We start from the raw sequence: 26,551 nt of genomic DNA, 5'->3' as shown, positions 1-26,551 counted from the left end.
GGGGGTCAAAGGAAAAAAAATTTCAAACCCAATATAGCAGAACCTTGCAAAGAAACACCCAGGCAAACCCATCTCAATTAATTAAGAAGCAATACTGTAGTTACTTAGGCGCCACGGTAGCCGAGCGGGTTAAGAGGCGAGACCTACAAAGCTAATATTGCATTGTGGGTACTGGGTTCGATTCCCAGTCTAGAGAAGTTGGATTTTATTTAATGGTTAAATGAGAAATAGTGAAGTACGTTTGCTAGTCGCCTCCGTCCACGACACCTAATTGATAGTTGGACGTTAAGTCCCGCCTGAAAAAATAGGCGATTACTTTACTTTTCCTTTCTTTTTACTTACTGCAGTTACTTTACTTATTTATAATTCTTATTATTTAATAAATATTAAGGTATTTTAATTTCAACATTAGGGTATTTTTCATAAAACTATTGGTTATACAATGTAAAATTACTTTAATAAATGTTTAAAATCATATAAAATAAATATACAAACACAGTACCTAATAGATAGTTTTATTTTAATTAACTGAAATTTTACTTTAATGGGGTTCGATGGAGATTTCAAAAAATTATATAGGAGGGTCCATGATCAAAAAAGTTTGGCGACCCCCTGCTCTAGATCGTTACCAAAAAAAAAAAAAAAGTTATGGATCTATTCGACCATTACTTTAAAGGAAATCAAAACAGTCGTTTCCGTGAAAATCGTAGGAAAACTGGAAAACTATTTTAGTAAAGTGATTCCGGTAGACCGATTTTGTCTAAAACCTTACTGCAGTATCCGCTTCCGGCAGTCAAGAGCAATTTGAAATTTGATCATTCTGCGATTTTTTTGAGTTCCGGCGAATACACACACACACACACACACTCACACAAAACCACTTTTCGTGTTCATTGCACCTCGGAACGGGTTCTTCCGGCGGAAAATAAAAATTGAATGGCTCCAGGATGACAGTATCTCCCCCTGGACGGTAGAACAGACACTAATTCCAAACTTCCTTCAACAACTAGACCTAGCATAGTTTTAGCGAATGCAGAAAATACGAGTTTTCAAAGTTCTTGATACAAAATATTTTGTATCTTATAATGTCTCCAAGGTAACTAATTATAGGAGTGTCGAGGTACTGTAAAGGATTTCAAAGGGGAGCGGATAATAGGTGAGAACAAGTGCGAATCTAGAGGAGTCTATTGTTCTAGGAATTTGAATAGAGCCGGGGGACTACACTTGTTAGCCAGGACGAGCACAATGGCGCTGGCCCTGCAGAAAATATTGGTAAACCGGCGTGGAAGAGGTTCGCGCGGCCAATACACCGCCAGTTAGATTAACAGCCGTGTCATAACAATAGATTAGGTGTGCCAGCCGTATTGTTGGCAAGGTAGATGTGTACGGCCGCCTGCCTGCTCTACTAATTAAATATTATTGTCTCCCCGGGGGTTAATAACCTCATTGATAAAGAGGCTGTATCTTAACTGGGGCTATCAATAGACCTGACTGTACCAGATTGTTTGAAGTGGAAGAATTCTTTCAACAATAATTAATAGTTCAAGTCACGATACTAGAGCACTCTGCTGGGTGGATATCTTGTACGAATCGGCTTATGCCTTTGAATCGACTCATCTAGACTTGTTTACAGATATTATTTATTACTTGTCCAATCAGCAAACAAAGCAAATGGATATTCCGGCGGAAGTAATCAACTTCCCATTCTGTTCTCTAAGATCTGTGGTTTTGTGAACTCCAAGATTCATTCGGCTTTTTCACAATTTAGGTTTTAGGAACATCCCATATTATGAACATTCTATGGGAATGGAGTTAGCCCCCTGAAAGTAAGGCCCCCTCTAAAAGTAATTATAATCTCCTTAACGAAAACTTCAGTATCAGGATTAATTAAACGATAAAAGGTTCACAATTCATCAATTCATACATTTCATTCATGCTTAATTGATATCATTTAAGTAATTCTACTTCATTTAATTTTAATGAATATTGTTTAGAATTTATTAGATGTCACTACGATGTGTCATTATCGTAGATGTCCCCTATGCTGGCCATTTTCATCTACTACAAAATATTTGTTCGGAAAATGTAGCAACATTTAACCATTTAACTTAGATTGACTGTAATAGGAGGTATCAAACTATTCACGCAGGTTTTTAAAAAAATGTTAATGAAAAAAAAATTATTGCAACGTTAATTATTTTGTTAGCAAAAAAACAAAATATTAATTTAAATGAAATTGGCTAACACTTTCGTTTGTGTAAAGTAATAGAAAATAGAAAAATGTAAAAACTAGAAATCTTCCATTTTATTACGAGCCAAAGTGGGCGTGGTGTGTCACCCATGGGGAGGTAGGCGTGGTTTAATCCAATAGTACTCGCTTCTGATTAGCTCTTCAAATCCACCTACTTTTCACACTTCCATTCTTCACTGTGATTCGCCAATTCTTTATTCTTAATTATTTTTAAGAAAAAATTACAGTTTAATTTTTTTTACTAATTTTTCCTCCGTAGGTATTTGATGAAGAAGCAAATTATGCAATAAAAAATTTTCTCAATAAAAACTTGAAAAATAGAAGATTTTCCTGGCTTAATGTCTTGTTTTCTATAATAATAATGTAAGGGTAACCAGAAAATTTGGGGAATAATGGTTATTTTCTTGGGAAATAGGTGAAAGAAAATTGTGGGCCATGTTTCACCTAATGTTCACCGCCATTTTGTTTGTTTATTCGCATTGGCCTGTTATTTAACGATTTTTAAACATTTATTGATTAATAGTTTATTACCTGCTATTACAATCAATCTAAGTTAAATGGGGTGCTACACTTTACTGAACAAATATTTCGTATTAGAAAATGGCCAGCATAAGGGTCAGGGACATCTAATAAATTCTAAAAAATATTAATGAAAATTAATGCAGTAAAATTACTTATATGATTTCAATGAAGTATTAATGAAATTTTAGGTACTTGCTGATTGGTGTACCTTTTGGCGTTTAATCAACCCTTATACTTAACTTTTTAAACTGTAAGTTTTAATTAAAGCGATTTAGAGATATTTTTATGATCGTGTATAGTTAAAGCATAATGCTCTAGATCAAAGTGAATAATTAATCTCTAGTGATGGTTAAAAGTACGATTTCCTTCATGGATACAATAAGCTTGCGCACTACGACGGATAAATTCAGCGATATTATCCAGCGCTACCAACCTAACCACGTTTTCAAAACTTAGATGTTTGAAGGAAATCCTGAGGTTGGAATAACTGAGGAATTTGTTTAAAATCATTGGGTCTACGAGAGGCTGTGCAACACCATCTTACAAACATTACTAAACATTGGCAAATAAAAAGTTGGCTACAGTAACAGTAAAAATACCATTTCAAAATTTATTACTAGCACAACTGGCTGGGTCGTGAGAAACCGGCCAATAAAACTCTTACAGTTAACAAATAAATTACAGTATAAAGTTTACAGTATAGTGTAAAAGAATACAGTTTATAGTACACTTTTGTTGGAAGATATGTAATTAAGTATAGTTACACTATTGTATACGTGTGAGTCCGAGCCGACTGTGCAGAGCTGCCGAAGAGCTAAACTTTCGCAGGTCGTGCTTCCGGCTGTTGATGCGAACTGGTTTTCCCTCTAATGCGATAAGTACAGAGCGGGCGGTTAGCTCGCGCTGGTGACGTCAGCGAGCCGCACAATGTATGTAGATAACTCACCGCGAGATGACACTATTGTCCCGGATACACTTCACGCTTCTCTACAATCATTAGCTCGGCTATTTTATGTTCCTAGTTTATAGCCTAGGCTAAGCTTTATAAAATTACCAAACATAATAGCAATTTATTTGACGGCAGACTCTACTCGCACGACTTTTGTTCGCCACTGTTTACGCATTTAAATACGTTTAGAACTGAGAGATAGCACTGAAAAAGCTGACTTCAATATTACACTTGTTTACTGCTGTAGAAGTAAAGTAATTGCCTATTTTTACAAGCGCACTTTACGTCCAACTACCAAATTAGGTGTCGTGGACGGAGGCGACTAGCAAACATACTTTACTGCAAATTTCTCGTATTAACCATTAAAGGTATAGACTGGGGAATATAGCCTAGTACCGCAATACATCATAGCTTTGCGGGTCTAGCCTCTAACCGCTCGGCTATCGTGGCCACTAGCAAACATACTTTACTGCAAAATTCTCGTATTAACCATTAAAGGTGTAGACTGGGGAATATAGCCTAGTACCGCAATACATCTTAGCTTTGCGGGTCTAGCCTCTAACCGCTCGGCTATCGTGGCCACTAGCAAACATACTTTACTGCAAATTTCTCGTATTAACCATTAAAGGTGTAGACTGGGGAATATAGCCTAGTACCGCAATACATCTTAGCTTTGCGGGTCTAGCCTCTAACCGCTCGGCTATCGTGGCCACTAGCAAACATACTTTACTGCAAAATTCTCGTATTAACCATTAAAGGTGTAGACTGGGGAATATAGCCTAGTACCGCAATACATCATAGCTTTGCGGGTCTACCCTCTAACCGCTCGGCTATCGTGGCCACTAGCAAACATACTTTACTGCAAATTTCTCGTATTAACCATTAAAGGTGTAGACTGGGGAATATAGCCTAGTACCGCAATACATCTTAGCTTTGCGGGTCTAGCCTCTAACCGCTCGGCTATCGTGGCCACTAGCAAACATACTTTACTGCAAATTTCTCGTATTAACCATTAAAGGTATAGACTGGGGAATATAGCCTAGTACCGCAATACATCATAGCTTTGCGGGTCTAGCCTCTAACCGCTCGGCTATCGTGGCCACTAGCAAACATACTTTACTGCAAATTTCTCGTATTAACCATTAAAGGTGTAGACTGGGGAATATAGCCTAGTACCGCAATACATCTTAGCTTTGCGGGTCTAGCCTCTAACCGCTCGGCTATCGTGGCCACTAGCAAACATACTTTACTGCAAATTTCTCGTATTAACCATTAAAGGTGTAGACTGGGGAATATAGCCTAGTACCGCAATACATCTTAGCTTAGCGGGTCTAGCCTCTAACCGCTCGGCTATCGTGGCGCGTTACTGCAGTAATTAATCCCGTTCAAGGAAACGTTATCATTCGGTAATTTATATCATTTATTAATATTGTACAGAAGATGAGATTATGCGTTTCACTTGGAAATTGCATTTAGGCCAGGCGCTGCTGCAAAAAAGTGCCCTAAAAATAAATATGAACCTTATAAGGGCCGTACTGAAGGCCATCTTTTACTTTGTGACAACTTCTCGATGTTTCCCACGTTTTGCTATCGATAAATCAATACCGATTTAGTCGTATTCAATCTCGTAAGATGATTACGGGCCGTCCTTGACAGCACGAAAAGATAAATTACTGATGCTGTACAACGGTGATACTCACATGTCAAGGTTCTTGACGTTAGGACACGTGCCGGCCAACCCATCATTGGACACGTGATTTTGCAAGTGTTATTCACAGCCCCAGCCTAATTAAGTGTTACAATGTCTGAGTAAATGTACAAATCACGTTGACCAGAAGTACTGGACAATTTAAGATCCAATGAACTCACAGTGGTACGTACTTCTTCTTGGTAGGCGTAAGAGCAAGAAGGAAAAGCACAATGAAATCTTCAAACGCGAACTGAATGACGGACAGACTCATCCGGTCTGCTTTCTAATTAAGCCTTTTAAAAACAATCCACAACAATCAACGTTAATGGCACCGCACTCACGTATATACAAACTCTCGCGCGTGCGCACGCCCACATCATTTGGAGAAAGTGTTCTACCATTAGCTCATCAAGTACATCATCATCTAGCAATTTCATTTTCATTGAACACGTAGTGCTCTTTTTTTGCAGGAAGCAATAACTGGGCCATAGCGTATCTATTTTGCGTCATCAGTGCTTCAGTGTGTTGGGATGATGTTGGGCTCTATCGCAGGGAGTAGCCACTGACTGGGGATGAGTAAAGGGGAATCAGCTCCCTGCTCTAGGGGAGCTAACGATATCCAGGGTAACATCCACTGGAATAGAACGAAACTCCCTGTTAGGGCCCAGTCAACAACGTTGAAACATAAAAACAACTAACAACGTTGCTTCCGGACAGCTTTTAGCTTTTCACTTGTTCCTGTTCGGTAATGTCTGTAATCAAAGACGGGAAAATCGCAGATAGCTCCAGGAGGAAACCCGTACAGCTCTTTTAAATTATTCAACATTAGACAATCGGGGAAAAGCTCCTATACAGAAAATATTTTTTCAGTTTTTATCACTTTTCGTTGACGTAAATTTGGTGTTAATACCTGAGTAGTATTTATAAAAAGGAGTTATCAGACCAAACTTCCAGGTGGGAAGAATTCAACCCACAGGAAGTGCTGCAATTCAGAAGGACTTCTATATTTCTCTGTCCTTTACCAGCCAATCACTAAAGGAATTCAGATTCACTTGGACTTAACGTGCGACAGGTCTATCATTTCGCTTTCATTTGATTCTTATCGTGTACAATATTGAAACCTTCTCATGGGTACGGACTCTTTATTAGAGGGAGGCCCACCAAGCTAAGACTGTTGTACTGAATTCGATTCCCGGTCTGGGCTTTGAATTTTATTGTTCATAAATTAATGTTCTCATATGTGAAATTAATGGTCAATTTTGGAACATTTGCAGGTGGCCTTCGTAGGCGTCACCTAATTTTGTAGCTGGTCGTAAAGCCCGCCTGAAAAAATAGGCAATTACTTTACTTTTATCTGACGTTTTGGAAAGTTAAATAATCTAAAGTAAAGGAAAGTCGTGTGAGTCTATAACTGTTTTTCCATCACAACTGGAAAAAGGAAAATCACAGATTTAATTTGTTGAATTTCCACCTTCCCCCAGAAAAGACCTAAAATGAATTTACCCAGAAAATGTTACAGCTTTTCTTTCGGATTTCCTGCCAAGATTACAGCATCTTTGATTGTGTGCGTTTTTTCGTGGAATTCGCGAAAAACCGAAAAAGTCTTTTCCTTCACCATTCTTTGACGTCAGCGACTTATTACAGCTCGTTAATATTGCATAAGTGACGAGCTCTTTTTGCCTACAGAATCTATCGTTATTATTGTGACATCAGCGGCTAATTGGCGTCTTAATGGATATTAACATTACATTAATTTTAAAGCCATTTAACAATTTATATAATCCGAAGTTAAAATGAATGCTTAAGTAGTTCGTTTCAAATGTTCGTTCTGTTTCAAACAGTTCAAATGGAAAAAAATCACAGATAAAAAAAAAACTAGATGGGCTTAAGTCGTTGTCAGAGAACCTATCAGTACTCCGGGTCCAGCTTGCTTAGTCCAAACTTTCAGTTCCTCGCCCAGTAGAAGTACTTAGGACCTCCCAGTAAACAACATTTCTTGTAGATCTACACTAATGCAATCAAGATGCCATAACTCAAGAAAATGGTGCCACTTTCGTGAAAAATCCCGTAATATTCAAGTGGAACTTCCGGTTGGTAGATTTTTGAGATCCGATTTCCGGTCGATGATAACTCACACGCGCACAAACACCCATACATTCTCTCACTCTAATACGCACACACACTGTCAAATTCTAGAAACCAGTCACGTGTGTTTCCGTTAAAAAATCAAAATCGGAAATCCGCAAAAAGGGAAATTTTTCTTATTTGGTGAGGGGGGGGGGGTTGAGAAAGAATACAAGTTGATAACCACTGATTATGAAGACAAAAAATAAGTTGAAGTTCTAACTGAGAAAACTTACCTTTGTGTATTATTTCCCTGCGCGGTGAACTATCAAAATCCTGCGATCTGCTGCAATTTAGGTCAAAGCGATCTCTCTAGTTACTGGGGGGAAACAGTGCATGCCCTTGGTGGCGAAATACCGCAGAGACGACCAAACTGAGCGAGAAGTCGCTCCGAAGTTGAATTTGGATTCGTTTTTTAATAAATAGAAACTATCACCACAAAAATTGAACGTAACTGAACACAGCAGCACCAAATTCCACTGAGATGAGCAGTCCTGAGAGTAGGAGGAAGGAAACAGTGGTCGGATCCCCCTGAGCCGGGTGATGTGGTTCGCGAACCCGATATGGGTATGGGTTACGTGCTGCTGCTGCTGCTGCTGGCAGACCGGGTTTCTGTATTCAGATCTATGCGCTGGCTTCCATAAGACTGGGGCCACACCGAGTGCCGTGGATACTTCTCAGTCCCCACCACCTGGAGGGAGACCTGCAGCTCCGCTACCTCTCAGGTACCCCTCACCGCCGGCCCCTACCTGGCCGGCCCCACTCCTTCATCTCTGCTAAAGCTGAACAACATTTTCAAAGATTTCAATGAATGGAGATGATTTACAGAAATTGTATTCAACGTAAGAAATGACGACTGAAGTTTACATCTTTCTGACGGCGATTTACCACGGAACACTTCTTTTTCAGAAAGTTGGTCCTATCATCTACCACAGTCTAACTTCTGTCCAAAATTTTGGGTAATTCGAACTGGCTCTATACATATTCATTACACTCCTCTACTGCGACCTCGCAGTTTTCTATTTAGAGATCCCACAGGAAATATCCGCTTTCCTCTTGAAATTGCGAATAAACAAATTATCTACCTTTGGATAAGTTGTAAACAAACAAATTTTTGATCTTACAAGTATCATAAAAGATCTGGCAAGGTTTTTATTAATCACTCAATATGTCTGTTTCTCTATACATAAGTCTGTAAGTATTGTAAGTATTTCCGATTTTGAGTTCAGGCTCAAAATCGTAAAATTGTAGTAAGTACAAATTTGAAATTTTGCTTTAATTGCTACCAGTAAGTTTTGATCAAAAATCGATTGACTGAATCGATTTTTTAATTTAATCACATTTTCTCGATTCCAGTTCTTTCAACTGTTCTCAACATCATTAAATAAATTCAGAAAGAACACGCATTAATTTTCCGAGAAAAATTCATTACAGGCACTTAAAATTGTAAAGAACAACTTGGATGAACGGAAGTGCATATCTAGTGACGTCAAGAGTTTCAGTTTTCTGCGACTTCCTCTAAAAAAAAAACACTGAACAAACAGCTGATCTCTTTAAAAACTTTTGTTCGTTTCCTGTTTAAAATACAATTCTCAGCGAGGGGGAGGGGGAGAAAGGGGTTAGGATTTCCTCTATAAAGTGACGTCACATTGTTGGGCTTTTGGTGTTAGGTGCCTAACTGTGTATTGTTAGTCAGAATTAATTATATCGCTAAATATCCGAGATTGTAGGAAACGCTATATTCTCCGGAAGTGTGAATCTTTTTTGCTCGTACTTCCTCTTCTGGATGTATATTTAGGGTGTATAGTAGGGTGTTTCAAAAAATTATGACTTTTAAATTTTAAAGAGCGCCGGGCGGAAAATCAAAGTTCATTTAAAAACAATAAGTTTCGTCCCTATTAGAGCAATATCGATTAATCGATTTGAAAGAGGTCGCTACCATCGATCAAAAGATTTTTGTTTTGCTTTTTCTTTTTTTTTTTTATAAAAAATCTTAATTAAATGTTTTGTATCTTTTCAAATTATCAGCAAAACATGTAATTGTACAAAGTTTATTTAAATATAATTTGCCATAAAGACAATGCAGTTGGAATCATTTTGATGGCCTTTTTATTTTCAAAGTTATGAATAATTAAAGAAGCTGTATTTAGAAAAAAAAATATTAAGAAAAATATACATTTTTGAAAAATTTCGATAAATTAACGTTAAAATCACTTCATTTTTTATGTGTTTCGTAAATTAGGGAATATTTTGCATTTATTGTTATAATTTGAAATTGATTGATTGATAGTAAATCAATTTCAAATTATTAATATTAATCGATTTTGCTCTAATACGGACGAAACTTTTTGTTTTTAAATGAACTTTGATTTTCCGCCTGGCGCTCTTTAAAATTTAAAAGTCGTCATTTTTAGAAATACCCTAGTGTATAGGTACATAATCTGCAAAGCAGCGGTGTAACTTCCTTGAGGCTCCATCATGCAGCTTCGATGTAAACAATTCAATTAGAACTCGTGCTCTGCGCGAGGTTAGTGTAATGATGTGTCTAAATTGATGCTAACCAGCATTTTTAGTAAAAATTCAATGGTTGCAGATAAAGTTGAGCTGAGTAATAAGAAATAGTATTGCGCGGAGTGAGGAATAGAGGGGGTGGAATGATCATGATGCACTGCATAATATGCAGTGATGTTCGAGTTAGGTTATGCAGTGATGTGAACTGCGCAGAATGATTGTTGAAATTCTATTAAAAGTGAACAAAAAAACTTGAACGCTACGTTTAAAAAGGAAAAAAAACATTAAGAGTATATAACAGTCTGTGGAAAGGTTAAAAACACCGATCTAGGTTAGAAATGTATTAAATAAATAAATAACAGCGGATACATTCACTATAACGTTAAAGTAACATAACATCAAGGCAGCTAGCATGACGGTATTTTAGAAAACCACTACTGGCGGGCGGACGTCTCTAATTGCGCAAGATAAATTATAGCTTTTTTTTTGTGGGGAATATTGATTTTTATATGAATCGATCTGGAAGGCGGTCTGTTGGGGGGCAGACGTTAGTTCTAGTTCGGTAATTATTGCACAATCAGAGGTCTGAGCTGGGGGTTTGAGCAGCCCCAAATTGGTAACGCTACGTCTGGAACCTCAAATTCCAGTATTAGGAATACCCAAGTGTGTAAAGTAATGCTTTTCTATTCAAGATCTTGTTCATGCAAGAGAGCAACGAGGGATTTCAATAAATCACAAGTCCTATAGCAATGTAACGAGCTACAGTATGGTTATGGTACCTTTGACCATAATCTATTGTGACAATTGCTTCATGCCACCTATTACTGCTCTTCTTGTAAGATGACACATGTTGCCCATTGGGTGACTAGTAAGACCAACAAAAAAAAGAAGGAAAGTACCAATCAAAAGGAGGGAGGCAATCACAAGCTCAAGCCGGAAATAGTAGCTACAGTCAGCACCATCATTGTACAGATGCTGAGAACCTTCCATTTTAATGAATAAAATCACTTGCAAGTGTTTCCTATAATTGATTACTTTATGAGAGATTCCATGCAATTAGAGTTGAGTTGTATGTACATCTTGTATGCACTTTCTATCGTTAACGTGCAATCAATAATCATGCTATTGAATAAAACTGGAGAAACAACGAGAAATTAATGCCTATCCACGATTAGTGATTTTTAAACTTTGAAAGAATTACTCTTACTATGCGAAAGAAATGCAATTGAACGATGCTTATGTTCGATCCTCGAAAAGATGTGCGGCCCCTCGCTTATAATTTGACAGTTGGCTCTATTCGCTCCGCGCCCGTCTACAGTTGGCAGAACTGGAGAAGTGGAAGGAGAGGGGGGCTGCTGCAGCTTGTGCCTGGGAGTTTCGAGTCAGTTGCCCTTTGGGCTTTCTGAAGGAATGTACAGTCTGCCGTCACTTAGTAAGAAAACTAGCGTTGCCACCAAGTCCAGCCATGATCAAGATGTCGTCCCGTCTCCTTTAAAGACTTTAATATAATTATTTAATGGCCATTAATGTCTCGAAGTCTATGTCTATTGTATCAAGATGTCAATCATTATTGTAAATAGCAAGGGTACATCCAAGCACGTGCTAATTGTAACTATGTCTTGTTGTGAAGAAGGTACACAATTTGTAAGTCTTTGTAATTATATCTTTTATGGTTTATACCTCTTTATTGTGAGTTTATGAACAGCTGTATTATTTAAAAAGTATATGATCATTTTCTATCTATTCTCTGTTAGTATTCTGAGTGTTGGTGGCGTCCTCCACCCTAATCGTAATTCTCATTTTCAGTCTGCTCTCCCAATTTCTTTCCTTTTAATATCTCTTTCTTGTGTTAATGCCCCCTTGAGCCATTTCAACTATTTTTCACCGACTAAGTAAGTATCGTACCAAAGAAAGTAACAGTCTTGGCGAGGTTATTGAAAGCAACCAAAATCGACCAATAGATCGACTACCGTTACTATCTGGTTAAATTAGAATAAGATTTAGTATGCGTGACCGGAACTGCTGGCTCAAAGACACGAAATTCCGAATAATTACCGCGGTAATTGTTTTTCCAGATATAAGTGTGTCTATATACATTAATCGACGACACACGAACCACAGAATTCCAATATGGTGGACACTGATGACGCAGTAGTATTTGTAAAAGAGATTCTCTTCTAGTTTCAAGTTACAGCACCGTCTAAATGTAATTCGTTCAATTATTTTGGTTTAGGGTTACAGTTTCTGGACTATCATTACAGGCAGGAAATAGTTGGTCTTTTCTTTCCTGGAAATTACTTCCATTGCCTATCTAGGAGCTCTTGGCTCAGTGATGTATCTGCCTGTTTAAGTCTAACTGATTGCAGCATGCCGCTCAGACGATTGTTAAAGTCACTTCAAGATGCAACAGATGTTTAGCTCACAAATAAATGATTGAATACTACCAACATAGCAGCAAACTGTTTGTCCCCTCAGTGAAGTAAGGCACGAGAAAAAAACCTGCAAACAAATCTGGACACTCGCACGACTTATAAAGCCTACGATTCCATCAAATATAAAGTACTGGAAACATAAATAATCTTTACTATGTTAACCTTAAGTAACCAATAGATCAGACTAAAATGTAACTTAAAGGCATCCATTCACAAAGGACAGCCTTCTTTTGGAAAAGAAATGATAAAATACAAGCGAAAAACCCCGAATTGCTTTCCAGATCACCAAGATTTCTTCTTTTCTGTCTCTGTCACCTACTTTTATGGCCAGACCAAAAATAAACATGAAGGGTAGCCTTCATATGGAAATGGAATAGTAAAATGCAAAGAAAAATAATTGAATTAGCTTCATGTTGGTCCAATTCACGGGTGTTAAAAGTGGCGGTCCGCTTTCCGGCCCTTTGGTAATTTTTTTTGTGGCCTACGCTGCCCTGAAATGAAATGAAATTAATGGTTATATAGAAAGGGAAAGGATTAGTAGGTTTTAAATTCAAAATCGGACCGCAGGTAGACCAAAAATGTTGGTTCTACTGTTTAAGTTGGCAGCACCTTGTGTATAATAATGAAGCGAATAGCAGCTTCAATAAAAATATGAAATCGTGGTGGACTGAAGAATGTAAAAAAGCGATTAATAATAGAAAGTTGGCATTTGCTAAATACAATTCCCACCCCTGCCTGGAAAATTTTCTAAATTATAAACAAGCCACCGCGTATGCAACAAAAATAGTTAAAAAAACAAAAAAAGAATCGTGGAAAAAATTTTGCTCCACATTAAATAGAGCCACCCCTGTCAAGGTCATCTGGTCAAAAATTAAGAACTTAAAAAGTGTACCTGCGAATAGTGGGCCCTTAATAGGAGGAGAATGGGTGCTAGAATTCCTTAATAAACTGGCCCCTCCCTTTGTACAAAATCGCTTGCAAGTTGAAACTACCCTCAGTTCTAGTAATCAGGTCCATCCTCTACTACAATATTTTACAATAAATGAAATAAATTGTGCTCTTAAACAAAACAACAATACCAGCCCTGGAAAAGATCAAATACATTATTCTATGCTTTCTAAAATGTCCACAACAGGTAAATGCTCCCTATTAAAATTATATAACACATTTTGGAGAGAGGGCGCCTTTCCGGCGGAGTGGAAAGAGTACATTGTCATACCCATATTAAAAAATAAAAAGCCAAAAGAAGAATCCTCTTCTTATAGACCGATTGCTCTATCTAGTTGTGTAATGAAAACAATGGAACGCATGATTAAAAACAGATTAGAACATTGGTTAGAGAGTAATAAAGTGCTGCCGAAATCTCAATTTGGTTTTAGAAAAGGGAAATCGGTACAAGACAATTTAGCCAAATTAATTACAGACATTCAGATTGCATTCTCCTCTAACAAAACAGTATTGGCTCTGTTCCTTGATATTTCTGCTGCTTACGACAACGTACAGTTACCTGTACTGTATGAAAGATTGGTTTCTGTAGGCCTACCTCACCAGTTTAGCTTCAACATCATAAAATTAATATCAGATAGACAGGTTTATGTAAGGGTAAACAATGAACTAATAGGCCCACAAACAGCTCAGATTGGACTACCACAGGGGGGAATTCTGAGCCCACTGTTATATGCAGTGTACGTAGCGGAACTAGAAGAAGTAATTGATCCGGATTGCCATATTCTTCAATATGCGGACGACATTTGTGTATATTCCGTGAACCAAGATGTAAATGATAGTTTACGTGTAATAGAAAACTCCCTTAGGGGAATCAATAACTTGTTGGTAAAATTGGGCCTTAGTATTTCTGAAAGTAAAACAGTAATTTGCCCTTTTACAAGGCGAAGAAAGCTTCCTTTTGCCAATCGGGTATCATTGGACGGTTATAACTTCTCTTCTGCTAGATCGGTGAAATATTTGGGCCTTACACTGGACAAAACGCTAAACTGGAAAGAGCACGTTAATATTTTAGAAGAAAAAGTAGCCAAGTATATCAATGTTTTGCGGGTTATTTCTCATTTCAAATGGGGGGCAGATCCGAATGTAACTTTGTTATTTTATAGAGCTACTATCCGCAGCAATTTTGATTATTGCTCTCAGTTTTATGGCCAGCTTAATAAAACAAGGCTGAAGTGTTTAGAGGTTATACAGAATAAATGTCTCAGATTCAGTCTCGGATATATGAAAAGTACTCCAATAGATGTAATACACGCTGAAGCCGGGGAACTTCCAATAAAGCTCAGATGGGAAATGCTATCCGACCGATATATGTGTAAAATAATGTCAACAAATTCTGAAACCTATTCCGCAATATGTGAACTCAACCGGAGAGAATTAACATACAGATATTGGAAATACAAAGAATCACCCCCGATGGCTACTAGTTTCAGAGAAGTAGCACTGTTCAAACAGTTAGTGTATAACAGTGATATGTTGCCTTTATTCAACGGTGATTTCCATGAAATAATAAATATGTCTCCTGTGGTTTGGTTCCTGGAAGATTTCTCCATATTGCCCAGTAGTATTCGTAATGCAGTGTTTCAAGAGGAAATTCGCACGAATTTTCCCAACAGCTATCCTATATACACGGACGGTTCTAAGGTCGAAGATCAGGTGGGGTGTGCATACTTCGACCCATTTAGAAATACTGGTGCCCTCTTCAAATTGCCCAATCAATGTTCAGTTTTTACAGCTGAATTAGTAGCTATTTTGGAAGCGCTTAAATATGCACACTCAATGCTATATTCAGAGGTTATAATTGTCTCTGACTGCAAAAGCGCCTTATATAAACTAAAAGCAATCAAAATGCATAAAAAGTATAATCACATAATTATAAATATACTAAAGAAATTACTAGAACTAAAAAATGATAATAAAATAGTAAGGTTGGTGTGGAGTAGGGCCCATTGCGGAATAGAGGGCAATGAAAGGGTAGATATACTGGCGAAACAAGCTGCAGTGAACGGTACGTTGCTATCGGTGTCTTTGCCATATAGTGATTTTAAAGCCTGCATTAGAAAGAAGATAAATGAAAAGTGGCAGAGGATTTATTCAGAATCACCGAAAGGGAAATTCTATAAATCTTTGGTTCCAAAAGTAGGTCGTAAACCCTGGTTCAGTGATGGAGCGTGCTCCAAGCAGTATGTCACCATTATTAATAGACTGCGCAGCGATCATTGCGTATGTAAAAAATATCTCCATAGGATAGGTAAAGAGGCATCCCCTCTTTGTACAATCTGTGACAGCCTGGAAGACATGGAGCACATTGTTATGGCGTGCTCCAAATATACAAACCAAAGAGATCTGTTTTTTAAAAATTTAAAAAATCTATTGCCGGGTGATATAACTTACCCTGAAATTCTAAAAAACAGGAAAGCCTATGAGGAATTGGTTCACTTCATAAACGTAATTGAAGCCTCCCTAGATAAAGATTAAGAACTTTATTACAGAAGACTCTGGCTAATAGTGAAAACTGATGCCATAAAAAAAAAAAAAAAAAAAAAAAAAAAAAAAAAAAAAAAAAAAAAAAAAAAAGTAATTTTCGTTGCTGTAATTTCATTGTAAACAATGCATTAGTTTATAAATTAGTTAATTTATGTAGTAAAGACATTCAATTGTGTTTGTAATTGGGTTCTTTATAATAAAGCTTTAATAAATAAAATTTCCTTGTACGAATGTGTATTTAAATTTCTTTACATATTATAAAATTAACTAAAGTTACTTTAAAACAGCTGTTTTGTGGGCTAACAGAAAGCGCAAACAACTTTGCCGATCTAGCAGGCCTTGACTTGTCTACTGCATTGGAATAAAATGCACTTTTTCTGTTGGCCCTTCGCCTTTTTTTTTCCTCTCTCTCCTTGCAGCTTCATTTCGTTTTACAGTGACCTTGCCGAACAGCCAAACTGTACGGCAACCACCCCGATAATAGCCAGTTACTACAGCATACTTGATTGCATTCTAATTGCTTGATTTATACGGCCACGGTGTGCCCGTTTTGATAGTTAAATATACCACTTTCTGCAATTGATGGATGGAATCAAATTCTTTAAAATGGATTTCTTGTAGTAAAGATATTTTCCAGAATGATGTAACCCTCTTGTTGGAAATGTGTGGCCACCTGTTTATTGGGGAAAAACTTGTGTACTTACTTCTGTAAATTCCAACCCTAAGAATAGATGAAGTGTCTAGTCTCACCTGCTCATGAAACTATCTGTAGGCAGTATAGTAAAGATGGGATATAAGCTTAGAGTTGATTCTTTAGAGATGGTCCAGTGTACTCTCTGAGATTCTGAGAAGGAACCCTTTAGTTGTTGCACCCATCCCAGATCTGTCTGTTTGATTGGACTCAAAGTTAATGAGGGACTTCAGGATGAAGCCCGAACCGAAGGGAAAATTAAGAAGAAAAAATGATTTCTTATTTCTGTTAGTTCCTTATGTATGGGATACATAATCGGATAAAAACTTTTATTTATTTTATTTTATCCAGAAACTTGATTTTTAGGGGCTCAGAGGGGATACACTTTCTTTAAATTATCGTCTCTTTTCAATGGTCTATTTTACACGTTGAATACAAACAGGAAGTATGCTTCTAAGCGTTAATAAGTTCGAATCTTTAGAACTGTAGCAACAGAAATTCGTGTGATGTTCATATCGATATATTTTTATTTTTAATTAAATTTTTACGTAAAAAATTACTAACCGGAAGTGTGTGTGAAAAAATGTAACAAGTTGTAGATAAGAGCTACGATATAGTAATCATAAGAGGTAAGAAGAAGTTGGTGCGTCTAATCTACGCTGATGGCATTTCCTGTCGTGTAAGTAATTCGCAGCCTCTCCTAGGTAATCTCCAGGATTACTAGAAGTAATAATTTACTCGTTGGCTCGTTGTAAGTCCACACTGCGGCATTGCTTTGTAGTCGCTCGCTATGCAGCAAGAAGGCCTCGACTCTCTCCTCTCTCCTCTCCTCACTGTCTCTCTCTCTCTCTCTATTTGCACGCCTATCACTTACGCCCCGTCCTGTAATTAATCATCAGAAGAAGAAGTCGAAGAGTAGACTGAACCTCTCATGATCTTGACTAGCGGAAGTGAAGACTTTTTTAATAGGTTCCCCCCCCCCCAGTAAGAGGAAGTATTTTCAAATTTTCTGTATTTAGTTTTCACAAGAATAGTCGGGAAAATATAAGTTTTTGACCAAGATTTATGATCGGGGTGAAGCGAAAGCTCCTCTTCAGCCGTGCAATCTGCCCTTGTAACTTCAGTTTAATTAAATATAATTCCATTTTCTTCTAAATCGATTCCATTAAATGCTCAGAATTCTTGCCATACTGTTGGCAACATCGTCAACTTGAAATCTCCTTCGACAACGTCGAAGCTGCCGGCACTAGAAGAATCTTGATCTCAATTTGCAAAGATTGGCACTCTAAATTTGAAATGAGAGATTATTTTTATTTATGCCCAAAACATGCACTTTCAACTAATCAGCTGCGGCTAATGATTTCAATCGCTCGATTTATAATTATTTTTAATGATTCTAATAAAGTGGTAAATTAAAAGAGCAGGAAGCAAACAAATAAACAGACCGTAGGTTGGCAAGATTGCAGCATGGCCGAAGAATGTGGACATGTGGGCGACCCTTGGCGCAGACTACAAGGACACTTAGCTGAGTCGATACGCACTCAATATCGATCAGTGGAAATGAAACATATGGTAGTATTTGTTTTCACTTTTTAAAAATCTTTTTGAAAATGGCTTCGACTATTTTCAAATTGAATACGGGCTATTTCATTTTACTGGATAGTTTTAAACTATGTATATTAAGTACTCTTGTTAAGACTTAACATCAGTTTAACTGGAACCATTTTTATTTTGGCAAGAGTTATTTGGACTTAACCTCTAAAACTGTTGTTACTGGGAAGGTTACAGTTTTAGTACTCACATGATGCTGAAATCTGCGGAAAATTTGCATACTTAGACCGTGAGCATGACTACAAGAGAAAGTCACTAAAAAGAAAATTGAGTTTTCTTTCGAAAGATTTAACTCTGGTGAAAGCCAATTTTCCAGCCGGCAATTAACTACTCTAGATTCTCTCCTCCAATTAGCAATGACATTTCGCTTAATTTACTACTTAATGGCGGCCTTCAGATAAAAATGAAAGTAATACAAAAAAAATGCTATCGAACGAGTTGGTCCGTTACAAGAGTCTAATCAGTGCATTACAGACATGTGTTTCAACTATTTGGAGCGAAAACAATAAATACGTAAGTGAAAAGTCACCCAATACAAAAATGTTAAAGAGGTTTTCAGTTTTGACAGCTGTTGTTTTTAACAGCTGTTGGAAATTATTGTATTTACTGTTACATATTGTAACCTTCACTGGTACAATTTTTTAATTATTTATTTATTGCATGAACATATAAAAATACAAAAGGCACGCCAAAATGTTTCGTCTTCATAATACAATAAAGTAAACAAAATTTTTAAATGATTGAGATATAAATAAATGAGATATAATTTACGAACTGAACCGACACTGAACTTTAACCTGACAATAATACTGTTCAGTTCAAAATCTCCAGATCTCCAGTTTACCTCAGTAAATTCTTTTACTCTATAGAAACAGTTGGTTATAACAAATTTTTTAAAAATTATCTCAAATTTTTTAAATTTCCAACTGTCTTACATTTACTGGTATTTTATTAAAGATTTTTATGGAAGCAAATAAATTTATTGCAAGCCATCTACCAAAACAATTAAAGTACAAATGCTCTCAAAATAATATGATAAAGTTCAAAATTATTTTTATTTCATCAAAAGGTTCTTTCAAAAAGTATTTTTATGACCTTCGACTTTTTTTTATGATTTGATTTTTCTTAAGAAAATTTAAAACAATTTGACGATTAAAGGCGCTGCTTATACACTAAGAGAAAGTTAAAATTCTGGAAAAAGAAAGTTGAATATATCTAATGAAAATTTGCATTGGAAGAGGCGTGTCTATCTTGTTGTGGGCGTTCTCTCTTTGGATGTGGGCGTGCCCATCTTACAGTTTCTTCTATCTGATTGGCTGAATATGCCACCTCCATTTCATGCCTTGATTCTTTATTATTGTTCATTTTTCTATAGAAAAATACAATTTAAATTTCTTTTACTAATTTTTCTCCCCGTAGTTATTTGATGAACTATGTATCAGAATAAATTGAAAAAGCGCGTTTAAAAAAGAACTTATTTGACTTAAGTTTTATTCGTTAGAACCGCTGAATATCAGACAAGAAAATTACAAAAATGGAAATGCTTTTCATTTTAGAAATTTTCCATACGTAAGGCCACCAGCTCGAAAAAAATCACAGCCTCCATTGCTTTTCTTGTAGCCGCTTCTTCTAGAATCAATTTTCCAAGTCACGACCAAGTTCAATTGAATCTCTTTGGCGTCTTCTAGAAAATTATTATTCTCCCTTTCGACTTTTAACAAGAGCTCGGTAACCTTCTGTTAAAAATGTTATAAATGATGGCGACCTACTTTCGGTATGAAAAGTGGGCGGACAAAGATAAAGGAAAACCTGTGAATCGGCTTTCCAAGTATTCTTTAAACAAAAATAATGATGAGGAAATGTAAACTTCAATTGAGAGATTTCCATTCGGGTAGTAACAGGAAATTCAAAGCGTGAACTTCCGTTGGTTTTTTTTGGGGGGGTTCGATTCCGTGCGATCAGGTTAAGCCTGTTAAGATGGCCCAAGTACTGGAGTAGATAGGGAGCTTTGCGTGAAGGAGGGAGATAGCCCGGGACAATCATTACCGAGGGATGATTTCTGAACAGGAAATGACTGACTGAGATCCAAGGAATGGTATTTTCGTATTAGTGGTTTGAAACCTTGGAAAGTGAAGCATCATTTCGCAATTATGATTTAATGATCTAGATCGCTGTGCTGTGTGTGTGTGTGTGTGTGTGTGTGTGTGTGTGTGTGTTCAATACAGCCACAAATTATCTGGATTAGAATGGACATTCATCAGATAATTGGCTAGAGATAAGCGAGAGAGGAGGCTGCAATCTGCCCAGTTTGGCCGACATCTCGCTAGATTGCGTACCCACTGAACTACTAGTTGACAAAACAAAACAAAACAAACAAACAAGTAACCATGGTGAAAATAAATTAGGCCAGTCAGTGCCTGTCTGTGTAGTTGTGGCCATATTTTGTGTAGTTATGCTGATGTATTCAGAGAGCGCTAGCAGAGTAACCTTAATCGCTAATAACCTCATAATACCTCACGATACTCCTTTATTACTGTTACGGATATTATTAACCTAGCGGCGCTCAGAACAACATTCGACATGCAGTCGCTTCATTTCTTTCACTTCTTTGTAGTAGAATGCTATTCACAGTTTTGGCCGACCGCTTCATTTGGCAGCGCTGTGAAAATAGCCAATGGTTCTTTCTTTTTTCTGATCTCTGAGCGCTACTCTTTACTACTAGCAAATTTAATATTTGATAACTGATACCTCAAACATAAACTGATCCCCTCATACTGGATTCGAATGCACCTTCATCCTCGGAACTGATTCCGAAAATTTGTTCACCTGAGTTCTGAATTTGAATTGTCATCGGAGCACCGTTATTAATATCTTTGTTTTAAGAACTTGTGAGACCGGAAAAGTGGTTTTTACAAGGCTAGAGTTAGTATGAGTGTAATTCAGCAATACTAAAGAACGATAAGATACCAGGTTTTCGAGAAGAACCTGGCCGATCTGGACTCCTCATTAGTTTGAAGGGGATTTAAAACATAATGTCTAGAAAGGGCACCAGGAAGGGATTTTTCCGGATTTCCAACTTCAGTTTCTGAGTGAATTTCCCATCCTGTACGGGTTGGACAATAGATGAGCTTGGACGCATTGTCTACAATTAATATCTTTCTCAACGACGTACTAGAATTGACTCACTCCACGAGACTGCGTCCATTATTCCCGTACACTCCTGTATCCAAAATCGTCTGCTCAAACTCCTTTCCATCCTAGACGGCCATCCCAATCCACTCTGTCGCGACATAGCCTCCTACAGATCCTTCTACAACATACAGACACAGAAGACTAAAACATATCCTACTCTAACTCTCTACACTAGCTGGCAAGTTTTTCCTCTCCTTTTTTCCCTGCAATCCAAATCCTCCTCACCTAACTTTTCTCTTAAGAAGGTTGAAATGTTTTATACATTTATACTTCTATATTTATTTTATGTATTGTATATATTTATTATAATAAATATTTATTCTATTCTATTCTATCTTTCTCAAAATACAACCAACTTTTTTTCTAAGCTTAACTTCAGTTCATATGTTCACGCTTTGCTATCTAGTAGTATACACTGATTTTTATAAACATTCTTATTTTCCAGGCGCCTAAGTGGCTGAACAGTTAGAGAGACACAGCCTACAAAGCTGAAGATTTACAGTAGTTCTGGGGTTCAACTCTTGGTCTAAGCCTTGGATTTGATTTATTGTTATTGTGAAGAATTGTAGTGAAGTACGTTTGCTTTCCGGCTCCGCCGGGGTCACCTGGTCGGGTTGGATGTTGAATACACCTGAAGGAACAGACTTCAGACATGGACGAGTCTCTAAGGCCTCATCTATAAACATTAACAATAAATAACCAAACAACTAACCAACGTACTAATTTGAAGGAAGTCAACTAACCGGAAGTTCCGCTTAACTGAGGTTTTAGTTTTAGCGTTTCCGGAAATGATTCCTTTGAAGCTAATATATGACGTCAACTATCTGTTTAGTAAAAATGGCAAGTTTAGAGATTATTTAATTACGCAAACTGCAGTAAGAGAAAGTCGTGTATTTCCTGTTCAGGAACTTCAGAGCTTGCATTTCCGGTTGTTATATTAATCATTCCTTTGTTTACTTCCTCTAAATTTACATCGGGGAAGTGTGGGTAATCAAGACTCAGAGCGGTCAGAATGTGAATAACAAAGTAACGAGATATCTGATTCAAATCTAAATTTTAGTCGAGAAGAACGAGAATTTTGTTTTACTTAGTGCATTAGGAAGTTAGAAGGCAGAATGTAATTAGTGTGCGATATAAGAGAGAAGATAGTGTGCTAGTTGTAGTGGTAATGTGGACGACGACACAGAGAGGTCGAGTGAAACAAGGGCTTACTTGGGGGCGGCCGAACTGATAGAGATCTACGACGACTGCACTAAAATGCACAATGTAGCCGCAGTGCATGTTGGCGCGCTAACAAGCTGCACATCTACATTTCCTGCTGCACCTGCTTCCCTCCCGCCCACCACTGATGCACCTTCTCTCATCCTTACTGCAACCTCCTCCCGCCACTAACCAGTCCTTTAATGATTGTCCCAGTACTGTTATTGTCTTTAGGAACATGCTAATCATGTAGGACTTGATTGTTCACTTTCACTTGATGATAAGAGAAATGTTGATGACAAATTCTCGATATTGACTATTTACCGATGGAATTACATTATGGATTATACACGGGATAGAAGTTCCTTCTTCCGGGACAAGAGAAGTGAGGTAGTCTGTGTGAACCTCTCGTCTGCTTTGCGGTGTGTCCCGTGGGAGGTTACACCTTCCAAGTCCTTTAGGTCGACGGGCTGTGCAATAGGCTTGTGTACTCGCTTTTAAGACATGAGAACTCTGCATCATATCCTCTAGAATTCAGTTAGATTAGATTAGATTCAGCTAGGGAGACCTCAAGGCCTACGCCACTGCGACCCCTTTTGATCTATTGTGGCTCTCCTCACTCTTAAGTTCACCCTCCAGACCTGACCTTTTAATCAGACTCTTAATGCTGGAGAGCGACTCTTGGGTAAAACTCTCAAAGCCTTGGTTTTTCCTCCCCAGAGAAGTAACATCCTTAGCTAGACAAGCCCTTCGCACTGACAACACGTGCAGTGCAGTTTCCTCCTCTTCCTGACAGAACCTACAAAAGGCTATCATCCGCTAGGTCCATGCTAGAATTCAGTTCCTCTCTGTATGAAATCTGACTTCTTCTACAGCCATGTTCCAAGATGAGCACTCATCTGGTCAATGATTCTAGGCTAAGATGAGTTCCCTCACAGTCTTCACTCATTAATTAGAGTCGCAAATGTTTGCCGTTATACAATCACGAGCTGGGAAAATTGCACTTTAGCTTGACAGCCGGATTTGATGCAATTTGTCAGGAATGCAGCAGACCTTATTCCTTCTCAGTTTGAGTTAGATCATTTACACAGCATCTAGTAACTGTATAATACTAAGAATCATGATTGCATTCAACGGGTGAAGGAAAGGTAGGACAAAACTGATCGTTGCACCAACATTATCATTGCACAATGTCCGCCTGCATTGCAGTGAATGCAACGCGCTAACGTTCTCCGTTGCAAGTAACATGGCTGTTGGAAGGGAAGAGGAAGTGTTACGATCGCGCCAAAGTTTTGGAAATACTAAACTATTTTGGGGTTCCAGAAATACGAAAACAATTTTCAGTTCTTCGCAGTTCAGTGGAAGTGATAAATTTTCTTCAGATTTTTTAGCGCACGAGTTCTGTCTCTAACGTGCCATTTCAGGGTGATGTATGCTTTTACCAAGTGTACAATCAAAATGATTTAGTAAGAATTAAATATGTTGGAAAAAAAACTTTTGTTTGGTGAACGAAATGTGAGTGTAGATACAGCGTCAATTCCGCGCACTTCTGGTAGCAACTGACCGGAACCTTATCAATGTTGCGGAACATTGCCGCATCTTCGACGCTACATGCGTTCCAGACTTCAGACGCAAATGGTATCACTTCCGCAATATGATGTAATCCCCAGCCATGTGGTACTAATTGAAATAGAGACTCCTCATATTTCGCTCTTTGACTATCTAGTGACTCCATCTCTGCCTGACCTAACTAACTGATATTTGATTTGCAAAACCACTGGGAGACTAGTTTTGATTGCAGTGGAGGTGGGGGTAGCCAGGTTACAGCCACTTATTAAGGCTAGTTACGCAGCCATTACTCATTGCTGGTTGCTACATTACTGCATTGAGGTCGGCCTTGTTAGCCGAGCAGAAACTTCAGATATTTCATCTGGGAGTGTTTTTTTTCGATTTTTAACAAATCGATTCCTTTTCTCCCCTCCTGTTCAACAACAATCAAGTTGGCTAAACTGTTGCACATCATTATCTTTGAATAATGGCCGCAGTCTTTTCGATTTCTGTCTGTCCACAGTTGTTGCATTTCCGCTGTAATTAACAATGATGGCCTAGTGGTGCAGAACTTTTAGACTACTCAATCAAATACCCAAAAGTCTGCCAAGGAGACTCACACGACTTTGTGTGACACCAGTTGGGACAACAATCAAGTTCCCTCAAACGTTTGGATTCTCTCAAATTAGGGTTGCTCAACAAAATTACTGTTACTAGAGTGTAGATGGTCTCGCCCTCCCAGATATAATAGAGGGTCACACATCGCGCTTTAGTTCAGCTTCAAGACACTCTTCCTTTAAAGCTTGAAAACAGATGCAGCTTCTCCCACATGGATCCTACAGATTTCCGAAAAACCACATAAAATTATTTTAATCAGGAAAATTGTTGCTAATATAAATTGTGGGCAAATCTTAGAGAGCCGAAGAAGGTGTTAACCCAGAGCACTGAATTCTCATCTCGATCTGCCTTCTACAAGAGATGGACTTACAAATCATCTACAGATCTGCCGTTGAAAGAGAGGGAATGTTTCGCAATTCTGACTCTCCAGCCACGTTCCCTGGATCCATGAAGTACTCTTCTACTTCGAGAAGTCTTAGCTTCAAAGGTATACTTGAAGCCAGAGCGGCTAAAAGCGAGACCCGTAAAGCTAATTTGGTATTAGACTATATACCTAGTCTCTGGGCCTTGTATTTTGTATCTTTTATTTAAAGTCAAGTAAGATTGTTAGACCCGTCTGAAAAAATAGGCATTACTATACCTATACTGGAGACCCTAGACACTTGCCCTTAACTACTATCACTAATGTTTAAAATATGAGCGTTTTCAGGGAAGGGCCACCATAAGCATGCTTCTAATGTGCCATGTTACAACCTTACTGCTATGTAATATTGGGACTCATTTATAGACAGAATACTCCTTACAAAGAAAATTCGTCAACCACAAGTGGGATTTTCAAAATTTTCTGAAAAACTGTTTCCTAGCTTTTCTCTGAATTTGGAACACGAACAACACCGATATTTTTACTTGCCATCTTTTTTTTCCTTCAAAATTTGGCCGATTTACATAATGACGAGTAGAAAAGAAAAATGAGAAAATGCTGGAGGGAAAACCACCAAACAAGACCCCGGAAAGGCGAATAGCAATTGCAGTCTGCCAGAAATTCCCAGGCAATAAAAGGTGGGAAATTAGATGGGAATTAGCAGACCTCTGGTTATTTTTATATATTTATATTGTCTAGTTGCTGTTCAGCTTTACTTCCGCGTCTTTAATTTGTCTAATTAGCTGTGAGAACGCTCTGGAGCGGTGACAATAAGACAATGGAGGAGACACAAGTCTTGGAGAAGATACACCTTCAGAAAGTACTCCATGGAGCCGCCTTCCAGTCATAATCTTCATCAACTACTGGACCGCAACCAATCAGTGGCCAACAACTAATTCGGTTACCGGTGCGTTCCTGTCAGATAAAGATGTTGACTGTAACGTGCTGATCATCTGGACCTATAATCAACACCAACAAATGGAATTTTTTTTTTTGCTTCAACGCAGATTAACATATGTGTGCAGTAGAACAGACTGGAATGTTGTCTCTTTCTTTAAGGGTTTACGTCCGTGTTCTTATACCAGACCAATCCGACAAATCAAGACAAGATGCGCACAGTTTGTCAGCAATACACGTTCCTACAAGTGAATTCATGACTTAAGAAGGGCCTAACTCAGTCCCAGGGCAGGATTAAACACGAAAAATATTCTAAATGTAAGTTACAGAACTACAAGTTATTTCCCAAGTTTACACAAAATGGTAAGAGTCATTTCTAAGAAACCTCTTAATAAGAAGCTA

The 26,551-nt window shown here is 37.8% G+C and overlaps 2 protein-coding genes across 3 annotated transcripts in view; one reads left to right on the top strand and one right to left on the bottom strand.

Annotated features, from left to right (window-relative positions):
• The window catches only part of pot (zona pellucida domain protein papillote), a 123,297-nt gene extending 115,098 nt beyond the window's left edge, over nucleotides 1-8,199 (bottom strand). Inside the window, exon 1 of one of the 2 annotated variants that reach the window (XM_074124408.1) lies at nucleotides 7,773-8,199. The gene's annotated coding sequence lies outside the window, so the exon portion shown is untranslated. The remainder of the gene's footprint in view (nucleotides 1-7,772) is intronic. The other variant, XM_074124406.1, reaches the window with a different exon arrangement.
• A 6,077-nt stretch (nucleotides 8,200-14,276) lies between these two features.
• On the top strand, nucleotides 14,277-16,025 carry LOC141452160 (uncharacterized). Its single transcript, XM_074124059.1, has one exon. It carries the CDS (start codon nucleotides 14,709-14,711, stop codon nucleotides 15,960-15,962), a length of 1,254 nt encoding a protein of 417 aa, XP_073980160.1. The 5' UTR covers nucleotides 14,277-14,708; the 3' UTR covers nucleotides 15,963-16,025.
• Nucleotides 16,026-26,551: the final 10,526 nt, after the last annotated feature.

Source organism: Rhodnius prolixus, unplaced genomic scaffold (genome assembly GCF_049639745.1).
Source record: "Rhodnius prolixus isolate KJV_2025 unplaced genomic scaffold, Rpr scaffold_1, whole genome shotgun sequence".
In the NCBI taxonomy this organism is placed as follows: Eukaryota; Metazoa; Arthropoda; class Insecta; order Hemiptera; family Reduviidae; genus Rhodnius; species Rhodnius prolixus.
Note: the sequence above shows the minus strand (reverse complement) of the source record. Positions and strands in the feature narration are given on the sequence as shown.